Raw genomic sequence first — 23,900 nt, forward strand, 5'->3', positions numbered from 1 at the left:
AAATACGTTTTTAGTATAAAAATACGTTTTTAGTAAAAAACGACGTTTCTAATACAAAACGACGTTTTTAGTATAAAAATACGTTTTTAGTATAAAACCAAGTTTTTAGTATAAAACTACGTTTTTAGTATAAAACCAAGTTTTTAGTATAAAACTACGTTTTTAGTATAAAACTACGTTTTTAGTATAAAACTACGTTTTTAGTATAAAACTACGTTTTTAGTATAAAACTACGTTTTTAGTATAAAACTACGTTTTTAGTATAAAACTACGTTTTTAGTATAAAACTACGTTTTTAGTATAAAACGTTTTTAGTATAAAACGACGTTTTTAGTATAAAACGACGTTTTTAGTATAAAACGACGTTTTTAGTATAAAACGACGTTTTTAGTATAAAACGACGTTTTTAGTATAAAACGACGTTTTTAGTATAAAACGACGTTTTTAGTATAAAACGACGTGTTTAGTATAAAACGACGTGTTTAGTATAAAATTACGTTTTTAGTATAAAACGACGTGTTTAGTATAAAACCACGTTTTTAGTATAAAACCACGTTTTTAGTATAAAAATTTGTATTTAAATTTCGTTTTGTAAATTAAAAAATATTTTACTGGGGCTTAAAATATAATTGGATGACGGAATTCTTATTATGACCCGAAAAAACAATCTCTGACATTTACTTTTTCAAGAAAATCCAGTTTTCAATCACTTTTTCATTGTTACCAGTAACGCGCGAGTAATGTTGGTTTCCAAGTCTTGAATCGTAGCTGTCTTATTAACGAAGACTTTTGACTTGACATTGCCCCAAACAAATCCATAGGTGTAATATCATACGATCTAGGTGGCCAGTTGACAGGTCCAGAAAGCGAAATTAGCGATGCTCGAAGTGCACAAAAAACATTTCTTACCGAATGCCGATTTTGGAATTGTGTTTTTCCATGAAGAATTGTCAAACAATTAATAAAAATAAGATGACAGTATGATACCACTTACGCGTGATCTGTGACCTTTGACCTTCAATAACTCGGGTAGCTATCAAGGCGATTTAGAGTATGCTTATTTACATTCCACTATATTCAATTCCACAAAAAACCCTATTTTAACAGGACTATATATGTTTGTGTGTGTAAATCAATGTCACTTTCAAAATACGAAACCGAAATAAATGATTTTTACCCAAAATATTTTTTATTGTCCTAAGTATTGTGGGATTGAAAGTCTTCAAAATTAGTTAAGTAGAAAAAAAGTAATGAAGCAAAAAATAAGACTACCACGAACATTTTTTTTTATTATTTTTCTTATTATTTGTTTTCAACATTTTTTAATAATCAACTTATTATTTAGCTTTTTTTACAAGTATTCTAAGCATCTTCAAAGTGGGCCGAGATCTAGTTTCTGAGATATAATATGATATTGAAAATTTAATTTATATTTATTCTTTCGAATCATTGTGACTCCATTGTCTAAACAGTACTTTTAAATTTTATCAGAATAACCTAATATTTTCTGCCAACTTCAACATAATGATATTCCTCAAACTAAATGATCTCAATCTCTCAACTACATACTAGAAACTAATAACAATAATCTATGTAAATAAATAATAAATTTATGAAAAATACTTGAACAAATATTTGCTAAGCTCTATTTAAAAAAAAAAAAACTATGAACTTTGAAAACTAAATTAACTTAATAATAAATATATTCTCACAGCAAATGTTGGCAACGAACGAACAACTTGATTAAAATACGAATAAAAATAAATTGATAACTATAGTACTAGAAGAAGCATAAACAAATTAACCGGTTTTAAATATTCGTAAACAAATCAATGAGGAGATAAATGACATCACTAATGATGTCATTTACCATCAAACAACAATTATAATGTATTCATAACTACAACAACAACAACGAACAAGCCATTACAATAACCATATACAACAAAGAGTACAAAAAGTATAAAGTTTTTGTTGTTGAAATTAAACAGAGCAGATCATCGCAAAAGAGCACAACAAATAAAAAACCAATTACGCATTAAAAACGCGTTTTTTATTAAAAGAAGAATAAAATAAAAACAAGAAACAGATTTTAAATAGCAAAAACGCCCATTTAACAAATCTTGAAACATTTTTATACTCTAAAGTTGTAAAAGATGATTGTGGAGTTTTTTTTTTTGTTCCTAGATACAAAGATAGCAAGATCACATCTTGTTTGTATTAAATAAATTCAATAGTTCTTTTTTAGTTTTTAATGGAAAAGAATAGCGTTAAAGCTGTATAAAGCTAGAATAGTGTTTTTCTGTTTAAAATTGAAAGTGATACTTACGTTCAATAGTATTTATTCTCTTTTACACATGAAATGCTTAAGGAAAAATAATATCACAACAGTTTAATAGTGTGAAGCTGTTTTGTTGAGATGATAAATTTGATCATGTCGTACAATGTCAGTGGCTTAAGAAGTGTTATTGTAAACGCTACCTTAAGGTTGAGGGTAATATTAGTTGATGCAGGAATGTGATCTTCAAGTAGACTTAATCATCATAGATCACATGACAGATCACCATAGATCACATGACAGATCATCATAGTGACATATATTGCTGAACTTGAACTGAAATAGAACTGAACTAGAACTGAACTAGAACAGAACTAGAACTGAACTAGAACTGAACTAGAACTAGAACTGAACTAGAACTGAACTAGAACTGAACTAGAACTGAACTAGAACTGAACTAGAACTGAACTAGAACTGAACTAGAACTGAACTAGAACTGAACTAGAACTGAACTAGAACTGAACTAGAACTGAACTAGAACTGAACTAGAACTGAACTAGAACTGAACTAGAACTGAACTAGAACTGAACTAGAACTGAACTAGAACTGAACTAGAACTAGGACTGAACTAGAACTGAACTAGAACTGAACTAGAACTGAACTAGAACTGAACTAGAACTGAACTAGAACTGAACTAGAACTGAACTAGAACTGAACTAGAACTGAACTAGAACTGAACTAGAACTGAACTAGAACTGAACTAGAACTGAACTAGAACTGAACTAGAACTGAACTAGAACTGAACTAGAACTGAACTAGAACTGAACTAGAACTGAACTAGAACTGAACTGAACTAGAACTGAACTAGAACTGAACTAGAACTGAACTAGAACTGAACTAGAACTGAACTAGAACTGAACTAGAACTGAACTAGAACTGAACTAGAACTGAACTAGAACTGAACTAGAACTGAACTAGAACTGAACTAGAACTGAACTAGAACTGAACTAGAACTGAACTAGAACTGAACTAGAACTGAACTAGAACTGAACTAGAACTGAACTAGAACTGAACTAGAACTGAACTAGAACTGAACTAGAACTGAACTAGAACTGAACTAGAACTGAACTAGAACTGAACTAGAACTGAACTAGAACTGAACTAGAACTGAACTAGAACTGAACTAGAACTGAACTAGAACTGAACTAGAACTGAACTAGAACTGAACTAGAACTGAACTAGAACTGAACTAGAACTGAACTAGAACTGAACTAGAACTGAACTAGAACTGAACTAGAACTGAACTAGAACTGAACTAGAACTGAACTAGAACTGAACTAGAACTGAACTAGAACTGAACTAGAACTGAACTAGAACTGAACTAGAACTGAACTAGAACTGAACTAGAACTGAACTAGAACTGAACTAGAACTGAACTAGAACTGAACTAGAACTGAACTAGAACTGAACTAGAACTGAACTAGAACTGAACTAGAACTGAACTAGAACTGAACTAGAACTGAACTAGAACTGAACTAGAACTGAACTAGAACTGAACTAGAACTGAACTAGAACTGAACTAGAACTGAACTAGAACTGAACTAGAACTGAACTAGAACTGAACTAGAACTGAACTAGAACTGAACTAGAACTGAACTAGAACTGAACTAGAACTGAACTAGAACTGAACTAGAACTGAACTAGAACTGAACTAGAACTGAACTAGAACGGAACTGAGTGCACAAAAGTGAGATCTATTAAAAATTTAGCTTTAAAAATGTTGTTACTTTTAATATAGCAAGACGGATTTTATTGAGAAGTAAAATTAATTTTTGAATAAACAATTATGTTTCATAAAAGAGTATTTTGTACTCAATTATCAGAGACAAGTGATGTCCTTGCTAAAAGTAAGATCAACTGAAGCAGGGCATTTTTTCCAGTATCCCTTAATTCTGAATCTTATTTCTACTGAATATTGTAAATGTTCATTTAAAAAATTGAGTAATTAAAATTTTAATTTTAAAAGTCGAAATTTATTTGAAATTCAACATAATTTTTGCATAAACAATTTATTTTCAATAAAAAATTATCTTTTAGTTTATTTTAATATCCAAAATAGCGCATCAGTTTGCCATTATCCCTCAAACTCTAACTCTCGTATCTGTGATTTTATTAAGGCCTCCATTTACAATTGCATTCAACATTGTAGAAACTGAAGTGTGTGGGTTGCAATTTATTGCAACAATAAAAGCCACAATAATTGTATTAAAGTACATTAAAATTTGTATTCGTGCAATTGTTGATGTTTCGCTTTTTGATAGGGGAGTAAAAGAGAGTAAGAGTAGGTGTCAATTTAGTTGTCTGGATTTTTAAATGATGATTAAATTGTCAACTAGTGATGTTATAAAATTGTCTCCTAGAGCTAGAGTATTAGAAAAGTAATGGTGTTTATAATTTAAAATTAAGAAAAAATTGGAAATATGAGATTTATGAACAAATCATTTAAAGTTTTTAGAATTCAAAATTATTAGAAAATGTAGTTATTTTAAACCTATTAAAAATTGTAAAAAAAAGTTTTCAAAATATTTTATATATGAGTAATTGAATCGATTATTTCAAAAACCAGTCAAGCAACAAAAAATACAAAATGGAGTTAATGGGTGATTACTGTTTTGTAAAGGGAAATTCATGGTGTAATACAAACAAATTAAATATTGCCACCCTATTATGTGGCAAACCCGATAAATCCGTGTTTAGTGCAGAAATAAGTCAAGTGACATCGCTTGCCTAGTTTATATTTATGTAATACTAGGCCCTAATCAATTTTGTTTCATAAATTTTGTAGGTCTCAATAAATGTGAAAAAAATTAAATGATTTACAAGCTCTAAAACCCTACTTGGTTGGATATGAAGAGTTTTATTGGAATATTTTATAATGGCCTACAACGAAAGCTGAATGTACTTTAGAACGAGTGTATGCTGATGAATAGTTACTTCGGAACTAAAATGTGTATTTAAATATGACATTAAACTCTTTAAAGAGATTATTTGTCTTTTTACATTTGAAGTTCCTAATTAAATTTGAATATGTCGTATGAAATTTACAATATTGATGGTTGTTTTTTTTCAGAAACCAGTCAAGAGACAACTTTAAATTATAAGTTTTATGTTTATTAAACTGTCTAGCTTACATAGAAAAAATTATGATTTTTTTAAAAGTAATTTTTAGGTTTCTAGGATGTTTTCTTTGATTTACTCAAAATTAATAATATGTTGCTTAACTGGTTTTTGAAATAAACGATTCAATTTAAAACAATATTAATTTGTCCGATCATAGTCAAATATTAACAAGTTTCTTAAGATTTCATGTACTTGCAGATTTTCTCTATTGTAATTTATTTTACAGTTTTTTTTTATAGCAAACCTCAGTATGAATACCCTTAATATTTCACCCAAAGTTAATCCGCTAATTTCGCCTTTTTCTACTTTTTAGAAAAGGCGTATTTTGAATATTGAAGTTGTATCAATTATTAGGTGCCGATCGACAATTTCAAAACAAAAATCTGATATAAAAAAAAAGTTGAAAACAAATCGTAATTTAAATACGTTTAACATTTGTATTCAAGGTGAGCAAGTTTTGTTTATTTTACAAAACAGCACAAAGGTAAATTCAAACAGAGAGAGGCTACCCATAGTCGAGCATGTTGAACACGTTGGTGTAACGTTTCTAATAATGAATTGTGATGTTGTTGGGCATGATTTGGATTCGGTTAGATTTTGCATTTGGAAAAAGTTTTTTGTTTTGGAATAAAATAAAAACAAATTGTATGAATGAAATTGTTTGCCAACCATATGTTTGTTGTATGTATATATGTATGTATTTTTTTTTTCTCTAATTTCAAATTATTAAGCATGCGTAACGTATTTCAATACCTTTAGGTTTTTTTAATTAACGTTTTAAATACTCATCAAACTGACAAACTGACTGAAACAAACTTTTTTTTATAATCTCAAAAACAAACCCATAGAATTAATATTTTTCTGTTTAATCACTACGCCAACAACAACAACAAAATGATCGCAGACAGTGTGAGTCTGCGATCATTTTGTTGTTGTTGTTGGCGTAGTGATTAAACAGAAAAATATTAATTCTATGGGTTTGTTTTTGAGATTATAAAAAAAAGTTTGTTTAATTGAAAATCATAAAGTGGAACTTTTTTTTTAGGAAATTTCTTAATTAAATGAAAACATGAAGAAATTTATTTATAAAATCTATAAAATATTTAAACTATGATCATAGATTAATACAAATAGATCGGAAACTCTCTTTTTAAACACCTAACTCAATTGTCAAAAACCTAAGGGGATGAGAATGTATTTAAAAAAAACATGTGAAAACAAAAACAACTCTCATACATGTGATAATTTTAAGAAATTTTTTGTTTGATTATTTTTTCAAGTTTCCGATCTATTATTAAAATTTTCTATTCAAATTTTTAACGATATTATTCAGATCTTAATCAGTGGTCGGCATAAGAAGAATATGGAACTCTAATTATACCCTACACCACCATAGTGGGGAGGGTATTATGCGTTTGTGCAGATGTTTGTAACGCCCAAAAATATTAGTCTAACACCCACCTTAAAATATACCGATCAACTTAGAATCACTTTCTGAGTCGATTAAACGATGTCCGCCCGTCCGTCCGTCCGTCTGGTCGGCTGGCTGGCTGGCTGTCCATGTAAACCTTGTGCACAGAGTACAGGTCGCAATTTTGAAGATATTTCGATGAAATTTGGTACATATCATTTTTTCGGCTCAAGGACCAAGCCTATTGAAACTGGCTGAAATCGGTTCTTTATTTCACCTAGCCCCCATACAAATGTCCTCCCGAAATTGGACTTTATCTGTCAAAAATGTTTAATTTATATATGTATCTCCACAAATTCCGCTCCAAATAAGTTTTGTATACACAAAATTCATGTCACCAAATTTTGTTACGATCGGTCCATAATTAGTCATAGCTCCCATATAGACCCGCTTCCGAAAATCACTTTAACCTTTATAAATCGCTTAAAAATGTTGGTATACACACAAAATTCGACATAGTTAACTTTAATATAGACATAAATCACACGACCTAATTTCATGGTGATCGGTCCATAATTGGTCATAGCTCCTATATAAGGCCCACTTGCGAAAATCACTCAAAACTATAAATTATTGAAATTTTAAAAGAAAAATGTTTTTGCTCTTTTAGTTAGTGTAGGGTATTATATGGTCGGGCTTGACCGACCATACTTCCTACTTGTTTTAATTGTATTCTGACCAGTTATTTACTGTGATTTTCTTTTGATGTTTCTTATGAACTTTGTTGTCATTTGTATTGTTTAAAGATAAACTAACTGATCATGTTCATTCCCCGGTGCCATGAATGCCGATCATTGACTTAAATACATTTTGATTTATAACATTATTTAGCTAGAAAAATAATTTGTAAACAATATAACAATATTAATTATTTTTGGCCTTTTTTGCCAATAAAAATTTATTTAAACAATAAAAGTTCAAGAAAATGTAATTGTAATATTTAAAATAAAACATGAGTAATGTGTGTGTTTAAAAACGAGAAATAAACAATAAATAATTTGTTACAATTTAACCCTGAATTTATTTAAAATAGAAAAACATATTTAAATGAACTTTGAGTATAACAACAATTTAATTTTAATAAAGTTTTATTAAATAATAAAACTCTAAAATGACATCATACAAAAACCTTTGAAAACTTTATTATAAAATTTAATATTTATTGTTTTCTCCCCTTTTTTTATTTCCAGATTCAAATCAACACCTTTAATTTCTTTTATTGAGCACGAAAACTAACCTGAATTCTAATCCTCACGATTGTATTGTACCACCCACCCGGAGCTTTAAAAGCTCTTACGAATTGTTGTTGTTGTTGTACCAGAAACTCCACCTATTTTAAGTAGTTTATTTTAAATTAGTTGTTTAAGGAGAATCCTAAAATCACAACATCTAAACTGACTCCAAATCTACTGCAAAATGGGAGCCTTTTCCAGAAAGCCTAGAGTCAATAAGACTCTAATATCACTGAAAGTGGTAGCCTTCTTTGTACTGAGTGGTAAGTATTTTAACTAAAATTATTAAAATTTAATAAAAATTAAGCATTAGCTACTTTTCGAACCCAAAGTAATGCAAGTGGTGGTTAGTTTTTCATAACATAAACAGATATGAGCAATCTGCAGTTAAGTGGTTAGTGTCAAAATCATTACATGTAAACAGATGGGTAACTAGTTCCTAGTATGAAACGAATCTGTCAATTCGGAACTAGTTCTTTGTTAGTATAGAAATTCCAGTTCCTATTGCAGCTATTTTTTTTTTAAATTTCCAATTGTTACATATTCTTAATTTATTCGACAACACGGTTTAAAATTCAAGCACTTGAACATTTTGTTGGAATTTTACTTGATTGCAAATGTAATTATGTTTTAAATTATTTGAAGAAATTCAATATTTTCAAATAATAAACATAAGAATGAATGAAAGCAGTTGTATTAGTCTTTAATTCAATTACCTGACTATATTTCAAGGCTTGAATTACACATGCTTTCAACTTGAATTCCAGTAAAAATGCTTATTGGGAACAGAGCTCTGAATTGATAATACGAGTCTCATTGTATTACTGCAATTTGTTAGAAAAGGGTCAACGCTACAGTCAGATTAAAAGCTTATTTTTAGTATCTGAAAATTAATAATAGTTTGAGGCAGAACTCCACCATAACTTGTTTAAAATAAGTTCAGATTAGAGGGCTATACAAGGGCTGTAAAGTATTACAAATTGGCCTGCTGTTTTATTTCAATTCATCGAGTTTTTAATCTGTTACTTGGAAAAGAATTGTATCCTTGTAGAGATCAAAATTTTAAGTTTAATATATGGTAAACTATTCTTTTTTCAAGCTTAAAATTCAATGATATTCAGATAATCTCATTAGAGTTGTATTTCAGAAGTATTTTAAGAATCGAAATATGGAGTAAACAAGGTACTCCGTTTCTTTTTGTTGTACATTCATTTACAGTTGGACGTCTGCAATCTTTGGATAGTATATTGTTCAAAAGATCACTGAAATGTTTGCTTCTATATGTTATTTTCCTTTATAACAATGCATCAGCGATCGTGCCCCAATTTGTTTTAAAATGCAATGATATTCGGTTGATCTCAGTAGAGTTGTTTTTCAATATTCTTTAAAGAATCGAAATATGGAGTAAACAAGGTACTGCGTTTCTTTCTGTTGTACATTAATTTACAGTTGGATGTCTACGATCTTTGGATAGTATATTTTCCTTTACAGCAATGCATCAGCGATCCTGCCTCAATTTGTTTTAAAATGCAATGATATTCGGTTGATCGCAGTAGAGTTTTTTTTCAATATTTTTGAAGAATAGAAATATGGAGTAAACAAAGTAGTCCGTTTCTTTTTGCTCTATATTACAGTGGAATATCAACGGTGTTGAGATTTAATATTGATCGGCAGATCACTGAGAGGTTTGCCTCTATATGTTATTTTCCTTTACAACAATGCATCAGCGATCGTGCCTTTTTTTAAATTCAATAATATTCGGTTGATCTCAATAGAGTTGTTTTTCAATATTCTTTGATGAATTGAAATATGGAGTAAACAAGGTACTCCGTTTCTTTCTGCTTTACATTAATTTACAGTTGGCAGATCACTAAGAGGATTGCCTATTTTCCTTTATATCAATGTATCAGCGATCGTGCCTTGATTTTTTTTTTTAAATTCATTGATATTTGGTTGATCGCAGTAGAGTTGTTTTTCAACAAGGTACTCCGTTTCTTTTTGCGGTACATTAGATTGCAGTGGAATGTCAGCGAACTTTGAATTGAACATTTATCGGCAGATCGCCGAGAGGTTTGCCTCTATATGTTATTTTCCTTTACAACAATGAATCAGCGATCGTGCCTCAATTTGTTTTGAAATTCAATGATACTCGGTTGATCTAGAGTTGTTTTTCAATATTCTTTGAAGAATCGAAATATGGAGTAAACAAAGTAGTCCGTTTCATAAATTTACAGTGGAATGTCAGCGATCTTTGGATTGAACATTGATTGGCAGATCACTGAGAGATTTGCCTCTATATGTTATTTTCCTTTAAATCATCGTGCGATCGTGCCTCTATTTTTTAAAAATTCAATGATATTCGGTTGATCTCAGTAGTGTTGTTTTTCAATATTCTTCGAAGAATTGAAATATGGAGTAAACAAGGTACTCCGTTTCTCTTTGCTGTATATTAATTTACAGTGGAATGTCAGCGATCTTTGGATTGAATAAAAAAAAAAAAAAAATCGTGCCCCTATTTGTTTTCAAATTAAATGATATTCGGTTGATCTCAGTAGAGTTGTTTTTCAATATTCTTTGAAGAATTGAAATAACGAGTAAAACAAATGGCTCAGTCTCATTTTCCCGTTGGATATCGACGATCTTTGAAATACATAATACTCGCATGATCACTGAAGTGGTTTGCCTGTATTTGCTTTCTCCTTTACAACAATATATCAGACATCGGCGATCGCTGGATAAAATGAGATTGATCACTGCTAGATCATGCTTCTATTTCTTTTAAAAGGACACTTTCAGTAGAGAATTGTTTCTTTAAATAATCGAAAAATTAAGTAAAACAATCTACGATCTCTAGATTGAATGATAATAGAATGGTCATTGTTAGATCGTGTTGAATGGAAAGTGGAGCATATATTTTCTCTTCGACCTTGATTAACTTAGAAAATTGGTACCAAAAATGTAGATGGTTGTGAGATCAAAGTCAACTATTTTAAAATTTAGTGAAACTGGATTATTTTCTTTTTAAAATGATTTAATTTGTCTAGAATCTGTTTTCATCGAGGCTTTCTAAATGGATTTGGAATTTTTATATCCCTGATAGTTGGAGCGTTCGGCGATCATAGTGAACTATTAGCAAGTTGCTTAAGTTTTCATTTACTTAGAGATTTTCACTTTCTACCATTTTTTAATTCATCCAGAGTAGCTTATTCTCGAGAATTTCAATATCGATTAGGAATTATTGTAATGGTTAGTTTTGATTTGTTTGTTTTATACAGAAATGAATTTCTTCTTTTATAATTCTCAGTACTTATAGTTTTCTCTTTAATTCACATTTCCTTTCAGGTATCTCCGCCTTGCATATACTCAACAATCGCATGCCCTCAGTGTTGGGTTTAAATTTCGATGAATATCGCAACATAACCATTATTGCCTCGTTCGTATCCATTTTGGGTCCCCTCATAGCCGGTCCTTTGGCAGATCGTTTTGCCGCCAAAAATCCAAACAACTTCGGCAAGACACTCAGAATATTAACCGCTATATTCCTGCTAATAACCGCTATTATTTATGCCTGTTTGTTTGCGGTGCCCGAGGTGAAACGCGGAGAAGCACATCAGCCGTTAGTTAGTTTCGGTTGTGATGCCAAAGGAGCCGTTATATTCCAGCAACGTTGCTCGGAAGACAATCAATGTCATCACTGGAAGTCCAAGGTAGGCAGTGTTAATCTAACCAGATGTACATACACCTGTCAAGATCCCACACAATATGAAAATATGTATACACCTTGGTTGGAGAGTATACCCACACCCTCACCCTCCACCGAACATAGCTCCGAATTTGATTATGAAGATGAATCGGTGGCTGCGGTAACAGAGAGTTTAAGAACACGCAGAAATGCCCAACATGTTGAGCAGTCATCTGAATTGGGTGCCGCAGAAGTAATGAGTTCTGAAGTGTTGTCCAGACAGAAGAGAGCTTTCAAATCGGCCCCCAATAAGGTATATGTAGAGCCGCCACACTTGTGTATGACCGAACTTAATGAGGAGGGTGAAAGTGTGGTGAAACACTGTCATGTTTATACCGATGATACCAGCAGTATTTTGGTGCACACCGTCATGAAGGCCGCTACCAATGTAGAGAATGATACACATTCTGCCGAATGGTGTAATTATCCTTTGGGTAAGTTGAGTCTTTGTTTTTGTGAAAGAAGATTTTATTTATTTTGCTTTGATTTTTAGATGGTTTCCAATGTCAGATACCATTGCAACAGGCTAACTACATGATCCAACTGAAGAATAACAGCGACTGCAAGCCCATGATTGAATGCCAGGTTATTGATCCTTATGGCAGCAAAGGCAGCGTTTTGGCCGATAGTGAATGCGTGAAGATCGAAGGTGATTTGGACGCCACTTTGGCTGGTTACACTGCCATACGCATATTGGGCGACATCTTCGCTTTAGCCTGTTTGACATTGCTGAATACCGCCATTGTGATTGCCGTCCGTGAGACTTCCGAGGGTAGAGGAGAAGTTTGCCGTCAATATGCCTGGGGTGCTGTGGGTTATGTGATCCTCTTCAGTTCCTTGGACTTGTTCTTCTTCAAAGAAGCTGCTGGCATGACTGTAGCTTTAGTTTTAGTTATAGTCTGCTTTGTAGTGGGTGCTTTAGTGCTGTTGTTTTCTTCCCAAATGCCTTTGAGTCCACCCGAATGGTGGTGGCATACCAAGACCGGCATGTTGGTCTTTCCCATGTCCGCCATTAGGAAATATAGTCCAGAGATTTTTGTTTTAACATTGGTGGCCATTTTGTTTGGCACTTTCTGGGGCAGTATACACAGCTATTTGTACTGGAGCTTTTTGGGAGAATATGTTGCCTATTTCGAGGGCTTGCTTTTGATTTTGGTGTTGTTCTTTAATGTCGATAAGTTTATAGAATATTGCGGTCATTCGAATATTTTCATTGGCGGCTTTGCCATGTTCATCATACGTTTCACTGCTTTGGCCAGCAAGGACACCAATTGGTTGACCAATATTATGGAGATTTTTGAGCCTGTGATTTTGGGCATTGTCTGGATTACCATTATTTTGTATATGCGTCATGCCATGCCACGTAAATTCACCGCCACTGGCCAGGCTTTGGCTGTTATTGCCTTCTTTGCTTTGGGCAAAGGTTTTGGTGCTTTAATTGGTTTGGTGCACGACGACAAAAAGGGCATACACACCGATGATGATCTCATTAAGTACGAATGGCTATCGGTGACTGCCTGCATTATTGCCTTGATCTATTTCGTGATCTATAATCTAATATTGGCTCCACGTTGTGCCGCCAAACCTGTCCATCTAGATGATTTAATGTCCGGCTCAGCCTCCCAAACATTTGCCAGTGGTGCTGGCGGTACCGGGGGTAATGGCAGCGCAGGCGCCGCCCTTAATGGTAACGGTGCTGGACCCACTAACGGCAATGCCAACAGTTATTCACCCTTAAGAGTGTATCACAACGAAAGAGGAAAGAAGGGTCAATTTAGGTATTAAATTTTGTTTTTAGTTACATACATAAATATTTTTTTTATTTACACTAACTAAAGGATGATGTTTTTTTTTCTAACTATTATTTTGTTTAATTTAATAAATACAATAATAAAAAAAGATTATATTAAGCTTAATAAAATGACAAAATTAAATAAAATAAAAATAAAAATAAAAACAGAGAACAAATTTATCTATTATATAAAAGAAAGAAAAAAAACAAAGCTAAATTATTGATTTGAAAAGGAATTTTAAATATTCGAAGAAAACTAAAATTATGAATTTAGTAAAGAAAATTTAAAGAAATTTGTATTCAAATTTAAATTTTTAAGACGGGATTTTCAACTTTAGGTCAACAGTGAATGAAAATACTTGAAAATATTGTTTAAAACTGAGAAAAAGTTTATGTCTGTTAATTAAATATTGATGAAAGTGCTGCAGTTTAAAAGAGCAAGAGATATCAGATGAAATAAAATCTTCAAAAAGGTACAAGGATCGAGGCGGTTAAAAGGAATGCTGATCTAACGATTTAGTTTACAGACAGAGATTTGCATTAAAGTTAAGATTGAAGTAAATGTTCATAGTCTCTCATATTTCGCATTTTTAGAGTCTGCCATTAAAGAAACGAAAATCGATCTAGAGATCACCTTGGATAAATGATCATTTGGAAAAAAAAATTGGTATATATTTTTACAGGCAAAACTAATTTTTAATTTTGACCCCTACACTGGAAATTGGAGTAAACTCAGCAATAACGATCGATAATAAAGGAATTTCAAAATATGTTTGGTTTTTAATAAAATATGACCATAAATACAATTTTTATAACGATTTAAGTCCGTCATACTTTAATTTCCGCTACCTATACTTGGTGTTAATATGGTCTCCAATAATTTGACTAGAGAAAGAAAATTCCTTTCCTTTAGAAAGGAAATTTGATCTAGTTTCCAAAATTATTTAATAATTTACCACCGTATTAAAAAAAAAATTTAAATTTAAACAATTGGGGTATTCACACGGTCTACTATTTGGTCATATTGTCATAATGTCCTAATCAGAGTATGAAAACAAACAAAACATTTCGAAAACGTTTGCAAAATGTACAAAACAAATCAAAATTTGTATATTGTATTGTACATGAACAAAAACAAAACAAAAACTTTTCAAGTGACAAAGAGAGAAAACGAAACGATTAGCTTTTCACTCATCTACATTATTTAATTTACCGTTACGATCGTACATTTGAGTACAAAACAGATAGAGAAACGTATTTTTTATTCGTTTTGTTTTTTTTGTACTGTGTTCTCTGTTATAATGAGTAAATCAATTACCAAATGTTTGTTAAACGTTTTTTATCAGAATATTTCAATATTGTTCTTACTCTTTTCTTTTCTAGCTGCGTACGTTTATATTAATGTACAGTTTGCGCTCATGAGCAAAAACAATACAAAACAAAATGGGACAATCATTCGCATTGTTTATGTTTGGTTTTTGTTTTACTCACTGCAAAGAACAAAACAAAACGATAGCAAACGTTTCGATTTGTTTATTTCCGTACTCTGGTCCTAATATATTACGATAGTTTAATCAAATTTTTGTTGTTTAAAACTCACCAACAACTATTATAATATATTAGGACATTATGACAATATGACTAATAGCAGACCGTGTGAATACCCGAAATGTTTTAAAGCTAAATTTCCATACAAAATTTGATTTTAAAACGTTGTTTAAATTTAAAATTTGTTTATGAATACGACCTTTAATATTTACATATGTAAATTTAAAAAGTTATTATAAATTTTTCTTCAAAAAGTTTTTTTTTTGAAAATTTTACTTGAATTTCACTTCAAATATTTTCTTGTCAATTAAAGATTTTGTCCGAAATTGTATATATGGGAGATTTCATGTCAAGTGAAATCGATGTCTTACGATCGGGATGAAATTTGCAGCAACGTAGTTATATTGGATAGTAATTTTCAACAAAATCGTTCGAGAACTCTCTGAGTTAGAGGCGTAAAAATTTGACATTTTGGCCAAGCAGGTGTTTATTCTCATCCATGTAACTTATTACCTATTGTTCTTAGCAAAATGTATCCCAAATAGTTTAGATAGTCTGCTTTTACACACAGCAAGTTTACTTGAAGCAAGTCTCTTCGATTCCCTTTTAAACTTGCTCGACTGTTTACACACAGCAAGTCTGTGTTGAATTTTGTATGTCAAAACCTATTAGACGCCATAGTGAAAATGAGAAAACAAAAGAGAATTGAAGAGACTTGCCAGCAAGGTTGCCAACTCTTTAGCTCTGAAAATGGCTATATTTTGAATTAAAAATGGCTAGAAATGGCTAAAACCCAAAAATAACTGAATACAAATTCATAAATATTACATTTCTTGCCTCAATTACCACGAAGTCTGGTTATGTATTACTGACAGTTTTCAAAAATAATTTTTGCCGACTTCGTGTTAATGGGATTTAGCAGATTAACCCCCATTTTCTCAATTAATAGAATTTTTGTATGAGAACTGTCAGGATGTCGTCACGATAAAAAATAATCAGAGATTGAGAAAATGGGGATAAATATTGTAATATCAATAATTTTTTATTCCTTTTTGATAAATTAAACAAATTTCTGGGCACTTACATTCAAAATTGGATCCATTGAGGAAATGCAAAATTGATTTTTGAATATGCCTGATGTGTTTGCTTTGGAAACAATTTCGAAGCCTGTTTTCAAAAAACCAATAATATTCTCATCAAATCTTTGTCATTTGATAAAAAATACTGTTTTATTTTTAAAAAATTCCAAAAATGTTCAAGAAAAGTATAAAATAAAAAAGGCTAAGACAAAATAAAATGGCTAGATCTTCCGGCTAGATAAAATCTAGCCATTTTTTTATGGCTAAATGAAAATAAAATCGCTAGATCTAGCCGGAAAATGGCTAAATTGGCAACCTTGCTTGCCAGTACAAGCAAGTGTGTACCGCTCTTCTTTCTTCTTGCCTCTCTCTCCTATAAACTCTAGACTTGCGCAAGAAAACTTGCCCTGTGTAAAAGCAGACATAGCTATTTCTTTAATATTTGAAGAAAAAAAATTTTTGAATTTTTTTCCCGAAATCAAAAACTTTTTTTATTTTTTCTTCTCAAAAGAAAGTTTAGATATTTTTCTTGAAGACCTTTTTGGTCGCTTAGTGGGATGCGAGATGAATTTCTATCAAAATAAATGTTTTGTAACTCAAAATATGCAATTTTTTTACTATTTTTTTGCCAAATCAAAAACTTGACTTTTTTTTCAAAATTTTTTTTTTTGCCGAAAAGAAAACTTAGGTCCATTCCTTTAAGAAGATTTTGGTCGCTTAGTGGGATGCGAGTTGAATATCTATCAAAATAAATGTTTTGTAACTCAAGACATTTGAATTTTTCCTTTATAGCAGCCAATATTGTACTTAAATCCATGCTGCTTGCTGTTGCACTGGTATAAACTTCAACTTCTTCTTTATTTTCAAATTAGTAAGTTCCTGCTATCCGCAACTCCAACTTATACAATTCTCTCTTGAGTTGTTCTACTTTAAGCTCTTCAAACTTCATGCTTATTATTTTGCAATTCTACTTCTGATACCAATTGTTAAGTTTTTACCTTTTAAAAACTTTGCAAAAAAAAGCAGTTTAAATTAAAATTGTACCAACTCTTTGTTCATTTAAATTTATACAACAAAAGTTTAAATATTCTCTCTGTGTTTAACAATGGCAATGCAGTTGATGTTAATTCTAACCAGCACTTATGATCAACTAACTACTGGCTGGAACCGCTGCCACTATTTTTACACACCGCCATCTTCCAGCAGTTTCATGAACTATCTTAACGGACAAAAGTAGAATGTTCTATTTCTAGAGCTTTTAGCAAGCAAGCAGTCGTTACAGACCGTTAAATTCAAATCCTAAATAAAAGCTAATGTAAGTCGGGCCTACAATGGGTCAAAATCGGGAAAAATATTTTTAAACCAAATTTTTTTCACCTAAAAAAATTTTTTGTTATAAAATATTTTTCAATAAAAAATTAAAAAAATACTTTTTTTTTAACAATTTAAAAGTTGATTTAAAGATTTGAATACTGTTTTTAATAATTTTCATTATTTTCTCTAAAAAAACGTCTGTTTTACTAAATTGTTTACTAAATTCATCATTTGGGTTTTTATTTAAAAGAAAACTTAACCTCACTCACTTTAAAAGTTTAATATTATTTTCGAATAGGAAATTTCATGTTCCTGCTGACTTTAATACCAGCTTTAATATAAAATATCTAAACAAGAGCCTCTTCTTCATACAATTTGTTAAATTTCAGCAGCTCAACAACTCCTGGATGTCTATAGTACTGTAGAAACTAAGAAAGTTTCGTATCATTTGAACAGAATAAAGTACTGTTGAAAATATTATAGTTTTCTTTCACATTATTTCAGTACTATTGACTTGGTACTGCTGACATTTATTCTAATAAGGAAGGGGGTTTCATAACCCCTCGTCCTTACAAGCCATCAATTTGTTTACTCATTGGACAATTTTTTTGTTCACACATGAATTTGTCTAGTGTGGACAGGAACATAATACTGACAAGAAGTGTCCAAACGCGACAAGAAATCATTTATATAAAATCAGTAGAAAAAGTCAGTAGGGAGATAAAATTTCACATTTCTTTTGAATTTTTTATAAAAAACTGCCATTTTTTAAAATATTTTTTTTGGAACATTTGAATAAAAACTGAAAATATTAATAATATTTTATAATTTGCTTTAAAACTTAAAATATATATCATTATTTATATATATTTTGTATTGTTATTTTTTAAACACAAATGAAATATTTTTTAAAACAATAATAAGTATTTAAAAAAATTAAACACTTTAAATACATAGTAAGATAAAGAAAACTTAATTCTTTTTTATTTAATTTATGTATATCAATTGTAATTAATTTGCTTTTGATTTATTATCTGAAAAAAATCCCCTCCCCAATTTTAATAAATAAGCTAAGAAAACAGAAACCGAAAAAGTAATCATCTATTTGTGTTCAAATAGTCTGCCATTTTTTTTTATTATTTTTTCAGTTTCAATTCTTTTTTTTTCAAATATTTTTGTAATTTTTAATTAAATCTTAAGCTAAACAAAATAACTACTTTTTTAAGAATAAAACATTTTAAGATAAAACTAAATCTGGAAACTATTTTTGTATACAAAATTATTTTAAACAAAATATATAAAAACTATAAAAGCAGTATAATTTAAAAGAAAAACCAAATCAAATTTGAAAATTTGCCACTAAAACTCAAAAACAATCTGCTATATGTGTGTTTCATAAACTTAAAAGTAAATATACTATATACAAAATACAAGAAATATAATAATTGTTAAGCTCATTTTAAAATGAAATAAATTCAAAATAAATCTACACAAAAAATTGTAAACAAATTAGAGTTTCTTTAAAAATAAATTTCAATATATACAATTATATTCATAAAAAAGTGTCACTATTACAAGGTTGGAATTAGAGCTTCGAATGAATTAATTAAATTTTGAGCCATTTCCAGCCATCATTCAGTTTTGCTTTTAATCATTTACAAAATGTATTGCAACAAAATTGACTCAAACTTTATTGGAATAGATTTAAATTGAAGAAATATTTAATAATTCAGTGCATTTTTAAAGCAATTTGTAATGGAATTGAATTTATGAAAATTTCAATGATTCAATAAGGAATTAATTCAATTAAGAATGACTTCTCAAAGGAATATGTTCAATAAATTTGAATTACAAAAGAATTAAGCCTACGAATTAATTCATAATCACCCCTATCGACAATAACATGTGAAATTTTGTTCCCATGAAATATTCATTTCCCTCGAAGGGAAAATTGCTATCGGGAATATCACGATGAACTTTACATTCACAATAGTTGATTTTGTTTGTAACAGCTGTTTGTTTACAAAATTCCATCTAAAAATTTCACAACAAGGGGAATTTTTTCACGTGAATAAAGTTGATGAACGAAAAAAGGAAAAGGGAAAATATTTCATGTGAAATATTTATTCGAGATAGGGGTGAATGAATTCATTAACGGAATGGTTAAAATTAAATTTATTTCGATTTCGAATAAATTCTTTCAAACCTTTAAACAATAAATTTTAAAAAATCTAACAGGTAAGTCCAATTTTATTTATAAAAGCAAACCAAATATCACTGTTACAAGGTTGTTTTCTTAAACTTTTTAATAATTTATACATTATTTCATAAATCGTAACAATTTGCTGCTAATTAAGTTTGTTTGTATTTGATGTCATACAGGTTCATTGAAATTTTGGCCAGAGATCAATTGATTTCAATTAAAGCAACCAAACAACTGTCAACTTCAACTGTTTATAAATTGAAATCTTTTTCTCTATGATAAACAATTCAACTATTTTCAATTTCCATTGACATTTTATGTAGCCAGTTGAAGTGTTTGATTTTTGACACTTGGGGAATTAATCAAAACAAGTCATTTAAATAATCATTAATCAATTGCAATTCGTATGACTTTGTTACTGTTAGGAAAGTAAATGAAACACGTAGCAAGTGTTTGAATATTTACAATATCCGATTTGCATGTATTCATTAAAAAAAAATTCATTTAATTCAATACTTTTTTAATTCTATCTACAATATTTACATGTTATTTGTGCAGTAGGTACATAAATATTTAGTGAAGAAGAAAAGTTTCATTGCCATAATAAATTATTATTTACACGTTTTCTTTAGCTTCTTTTTCGTTATTATCATTTCATCGACATTTGTTTTTAAACTAAAATGGTCATGGTTTTAATGTTAGGAAGTTGAAATGTTAATTTGTTAATAAATGTATGTAGCTTTAATTTAGTTGTGTGGTTTTGAACAACTTCATAATTGTTGTAAAGGTCAATCAATGTTGTAAAAGAATGAAGAACTATTTAAACTTCCGTAAGTTTTCTTTAAATAGTGTTACAAGGTGTATAAAGAATTTTATAAAAGAAAAATAATAATAATTGAATTCCTATTATGCCGCTACCTGACAATTCCAGTATATAATGGGAATTTCAAATCTAAGAATTTGTTGTCTTTGGACTATACTAGGTGCTATACAAAACGAGTGTAATGCTTGCTGTCTTTTATATAAAAAACTAGTTGATCGCCCCGGCTTCGCCCGGTAGCATTTACTAATGTTAGTTTTTCAAGTTTTTCCAACCTACGCGCACTACCCGTTCTTATTTACTTGCAAATAAAATATCTAAATTTGTACTGCATACTTTAGGGAGCTTTTTTTATTACAGTTGACTGCACTCACAAAAAAAGAATTTCCGAGTTTTACCCGGAATTTTTAAATTTTTTTTCTTTCAAACCATCTCCTGAAAATTTCGAATCGAATAAAAAAAAATCAGCCAAATCGCTCCAGCCGTTCTCACGTGATGACATTACATACATGAACCATTTCATGTTTATATATATAGATTAGTTGAATAAGAAAACGACAGTTATTACTGTAGATTTATTTCAAAATCAATTCAAATCAAATGAGTTGGAAATGAATTGCTAATTCTTTTTTCTAATTCATTTGAATTAATTCAAAATCAATTGAATTCAAATGAACTGGAAATGAATTGCAATTCACAAACCCATATGAATTAGAAACCTGCAATTCATTCTACAAATTCATTTGATTTAACTAACTCAAATTTCATTCAATTATTTTTTTTTTGTGTGAAAAGAATTAATGAAAACTTTGCTAATTTAGCGCATGAATAATTCGCGAATTAATTCAAAAACAAGTAAGAAAGCTATATTCGGCTATGCCAAATCTTATATACCCTTTACCAAATTATACTTCAAAATAAAAATTTCAAATATTTTTAGGTAAACAAAATTTATTTTTTTTCCAAAGTTTTTTTTTAATTTTTTTGAAAAAAAAATGTTGTTTTTTAATATTTAGCGAAAAAAATATTTGGTGAAAAAAAATTCGGGTTAAAAAATATTTCCGATTTTCACCCATTGTAGGTCCAACTTACTATGGTCTTATATACGTCGTTGCAAAGGTCTTTGAAATATCTATCATTAGATATCCATATTGTCTTTATTAATGACTTAGTAATCCAGATATAGGTCAAAATCCAGTAATCCAGATATAGGTTTTTCCTCATATCTCAGCGATTTGTGGACCGATTTTCTCGATTTTAAATAGCAACCGAGCCGGAAGAGTTCCGGAGATATTGATGTATGAATCGTCATTATAAGTTATTTGGAGGCTTCGGAAAGTTGATTTAAAGAGAAAGACATACGGACATGGCTTAATCGACTCCGCTATCTATAAGGATCCAGAATATATATACTTTATAGGGTCGAAAAATTATATTGTGGAAATTACATCGCAGAAATTATTGGTTTTGAAATTAAAATTGTTAAATTAAAATCAAATAGTTAAACTGTAAAAAAGAATTTTTTTGCATTAAACATATTTTTCCATAAATTTCTTTTTCAACAAAAATCTTTTCCCAACAGAAATAATCTTAAAATATACTTTGATGAGGGTTTTGTTCTACTTAAATTCTGTAAATTTGGTTAATACTGGAACAGTGAAGGTATTAACATTAATTCAAATGTAGTTTCGCTATTCTCGAGACTTATTTTCTTCAGAAAAAACTTTCGGTTGATACAGAAGTTGAGGATCTCAGACTCGGGACGTTCAGGATCGTAAATACAATTATTAGTGGGAAACGGAATTAAATTGTCCCTGGTATTACCTACAGAGCACTTTTTTGACTTCTTATTAGTCTGTAGAAAAATCATGACATTTTGTTAATAGTTCATCATATGATTTAATTATTTGAGACGGGTGAATGAAAAATTTGTATACCAAATAAAGGAAATTAGGTCTACTTTTCAAACATGTATAAATAATTGCAACATTCTAATTTATTAAAGGAATTTAAAATCTAGAGTAGAACTAGAGGCACAACTGAATGTAAAATATATTAAAAATATTTACTGTCTCACAAATTTTACCCCCTGTCTATACTTGACAAATATTTATTATAACAATTAATGACGTTTGTTGTCAAGACAAAGTTGTCTGAGCAAAAGCACTAACAATTTTGTCATAACCCCCTGTCTATACTTGACAAATATTCATCATAACAATAAATGACATTTGTTGTCAAGACAAAATTGTCTAAGCAAAAACACTAACAATTTTATCATAACGAAGCAATAATACTAATAAATGGAGACTATACCGATAATTCTTTATCTAGACAACCACTTTGAAGTTTATCATGATAAAAATTTGTCAGGTATAGACAGGGGATAGCGAATCAATATTACTAATAAATGGAGACTATATGTGTGTTCGCGTACTTTCCAGTAAAAACTATCCAGTAACTTTATTTTAGAGAGTAAAAATATATTACTCTCAATCTGAAAAATAACCAAAAAAAGTACGTGAGCAACAATTTGTAAAAATAAGTTGTATTTTATTATAAATCAATTTAAAACGTTTGTTTTGTGTTATTTTACTTCTTTTCTTTGCAAAACTTGTAAATTGTATTAATTTTCAACTTTTTAGTTTTGTTTGCATTTTTTTGTTTTGTAACAATTTTGTCATGGCGAAGCAATGATACAAATAATTGATAATATTTTATCTTGACAACCATTTTGACGTTTATCATGATACAAATGTATCAGATATAGACAGGGGATAACGAAGCAATAATACTAATAAATGGAGACTATACCTACCTGACTCCCTCCCTATACCTGATAAATTTTTATAATGAGACGAGAAAAAATTATCACCCCCTGTCTATACTTGACAAATATTTATCATAACAATTAATGACATTTGTTGTCAAGACAAAGTTGTCTGAGCAAAAGCACTAATAATTATGTCACAACTAAGCAATAATACTAATAAATGCAGACTACAATGAACCTTTCAAGACTGGTATCTATTTTGAAATCGAAACGGTTTGATACCCAAAATGGTTGAAATCAATTTATTACTTGTTTTTCGTGTATTGTTCAATTTCCTTAATTTTCAATAAATTTGTATACCTATACATATTTGCTGTCTAAATTATTTTAAATTACTTGTTGGAAACATATTTGAAATCGATTTAAATCAGTGATGTTCATCCCATACAACAATTGTTTAAAAAATTT

At 29.9% G+C, this 23,900-nt stretch overlaps 1 protein-coding gene across 1 annotated transcript in view; it reads left to right on the top strand.

The window, feature by feature from the left end:
• The window catches only part of SP1173, a 50,932-nt gene extending 37,092 nt beyond the window's left edge, over positions 1 to 13,840 (top strand). The window contains exons 2-4 of the mRNA XM_065503965.1: positions 8,120 to 8,424; positions 11,504 to 12,337; positions 12,397 to 13,840. Coding sequence (XP_065360037.1) covers positions 8,346 to 8,424; positions 11,504 to 12,337; positions 12,397 to 13,688 — 2,205 coding nt within the window. The 5' untranslated portion in view covers positions 8,120 to 8,345 and the 3' untranslated portion in view covers positions 13,689 to 13,840. The remainder of the gene's footprint in view (positions 1 to 8,119; positions 8,425 to 11,503; positions 12,338 to 12,396) is intronic.
• The last annotated feature ends 10,060 nt before the right edge of the window (positions 13,841 to 23,900 follow it).

This window comes from Calliphora vicina, chromosome 3 (genome assembly GCF_958450345.1).
Source record: "Calliphora vicina chromosome 3, idCalVici1.1, whole genome shotgun sequence".
NCBI classification, from domain to species: Eukaryota; Metazoa; Arthropoda; class Insecta; order Diptera; family Calliphoridae; genus Calliphora; species Calliphora vicina.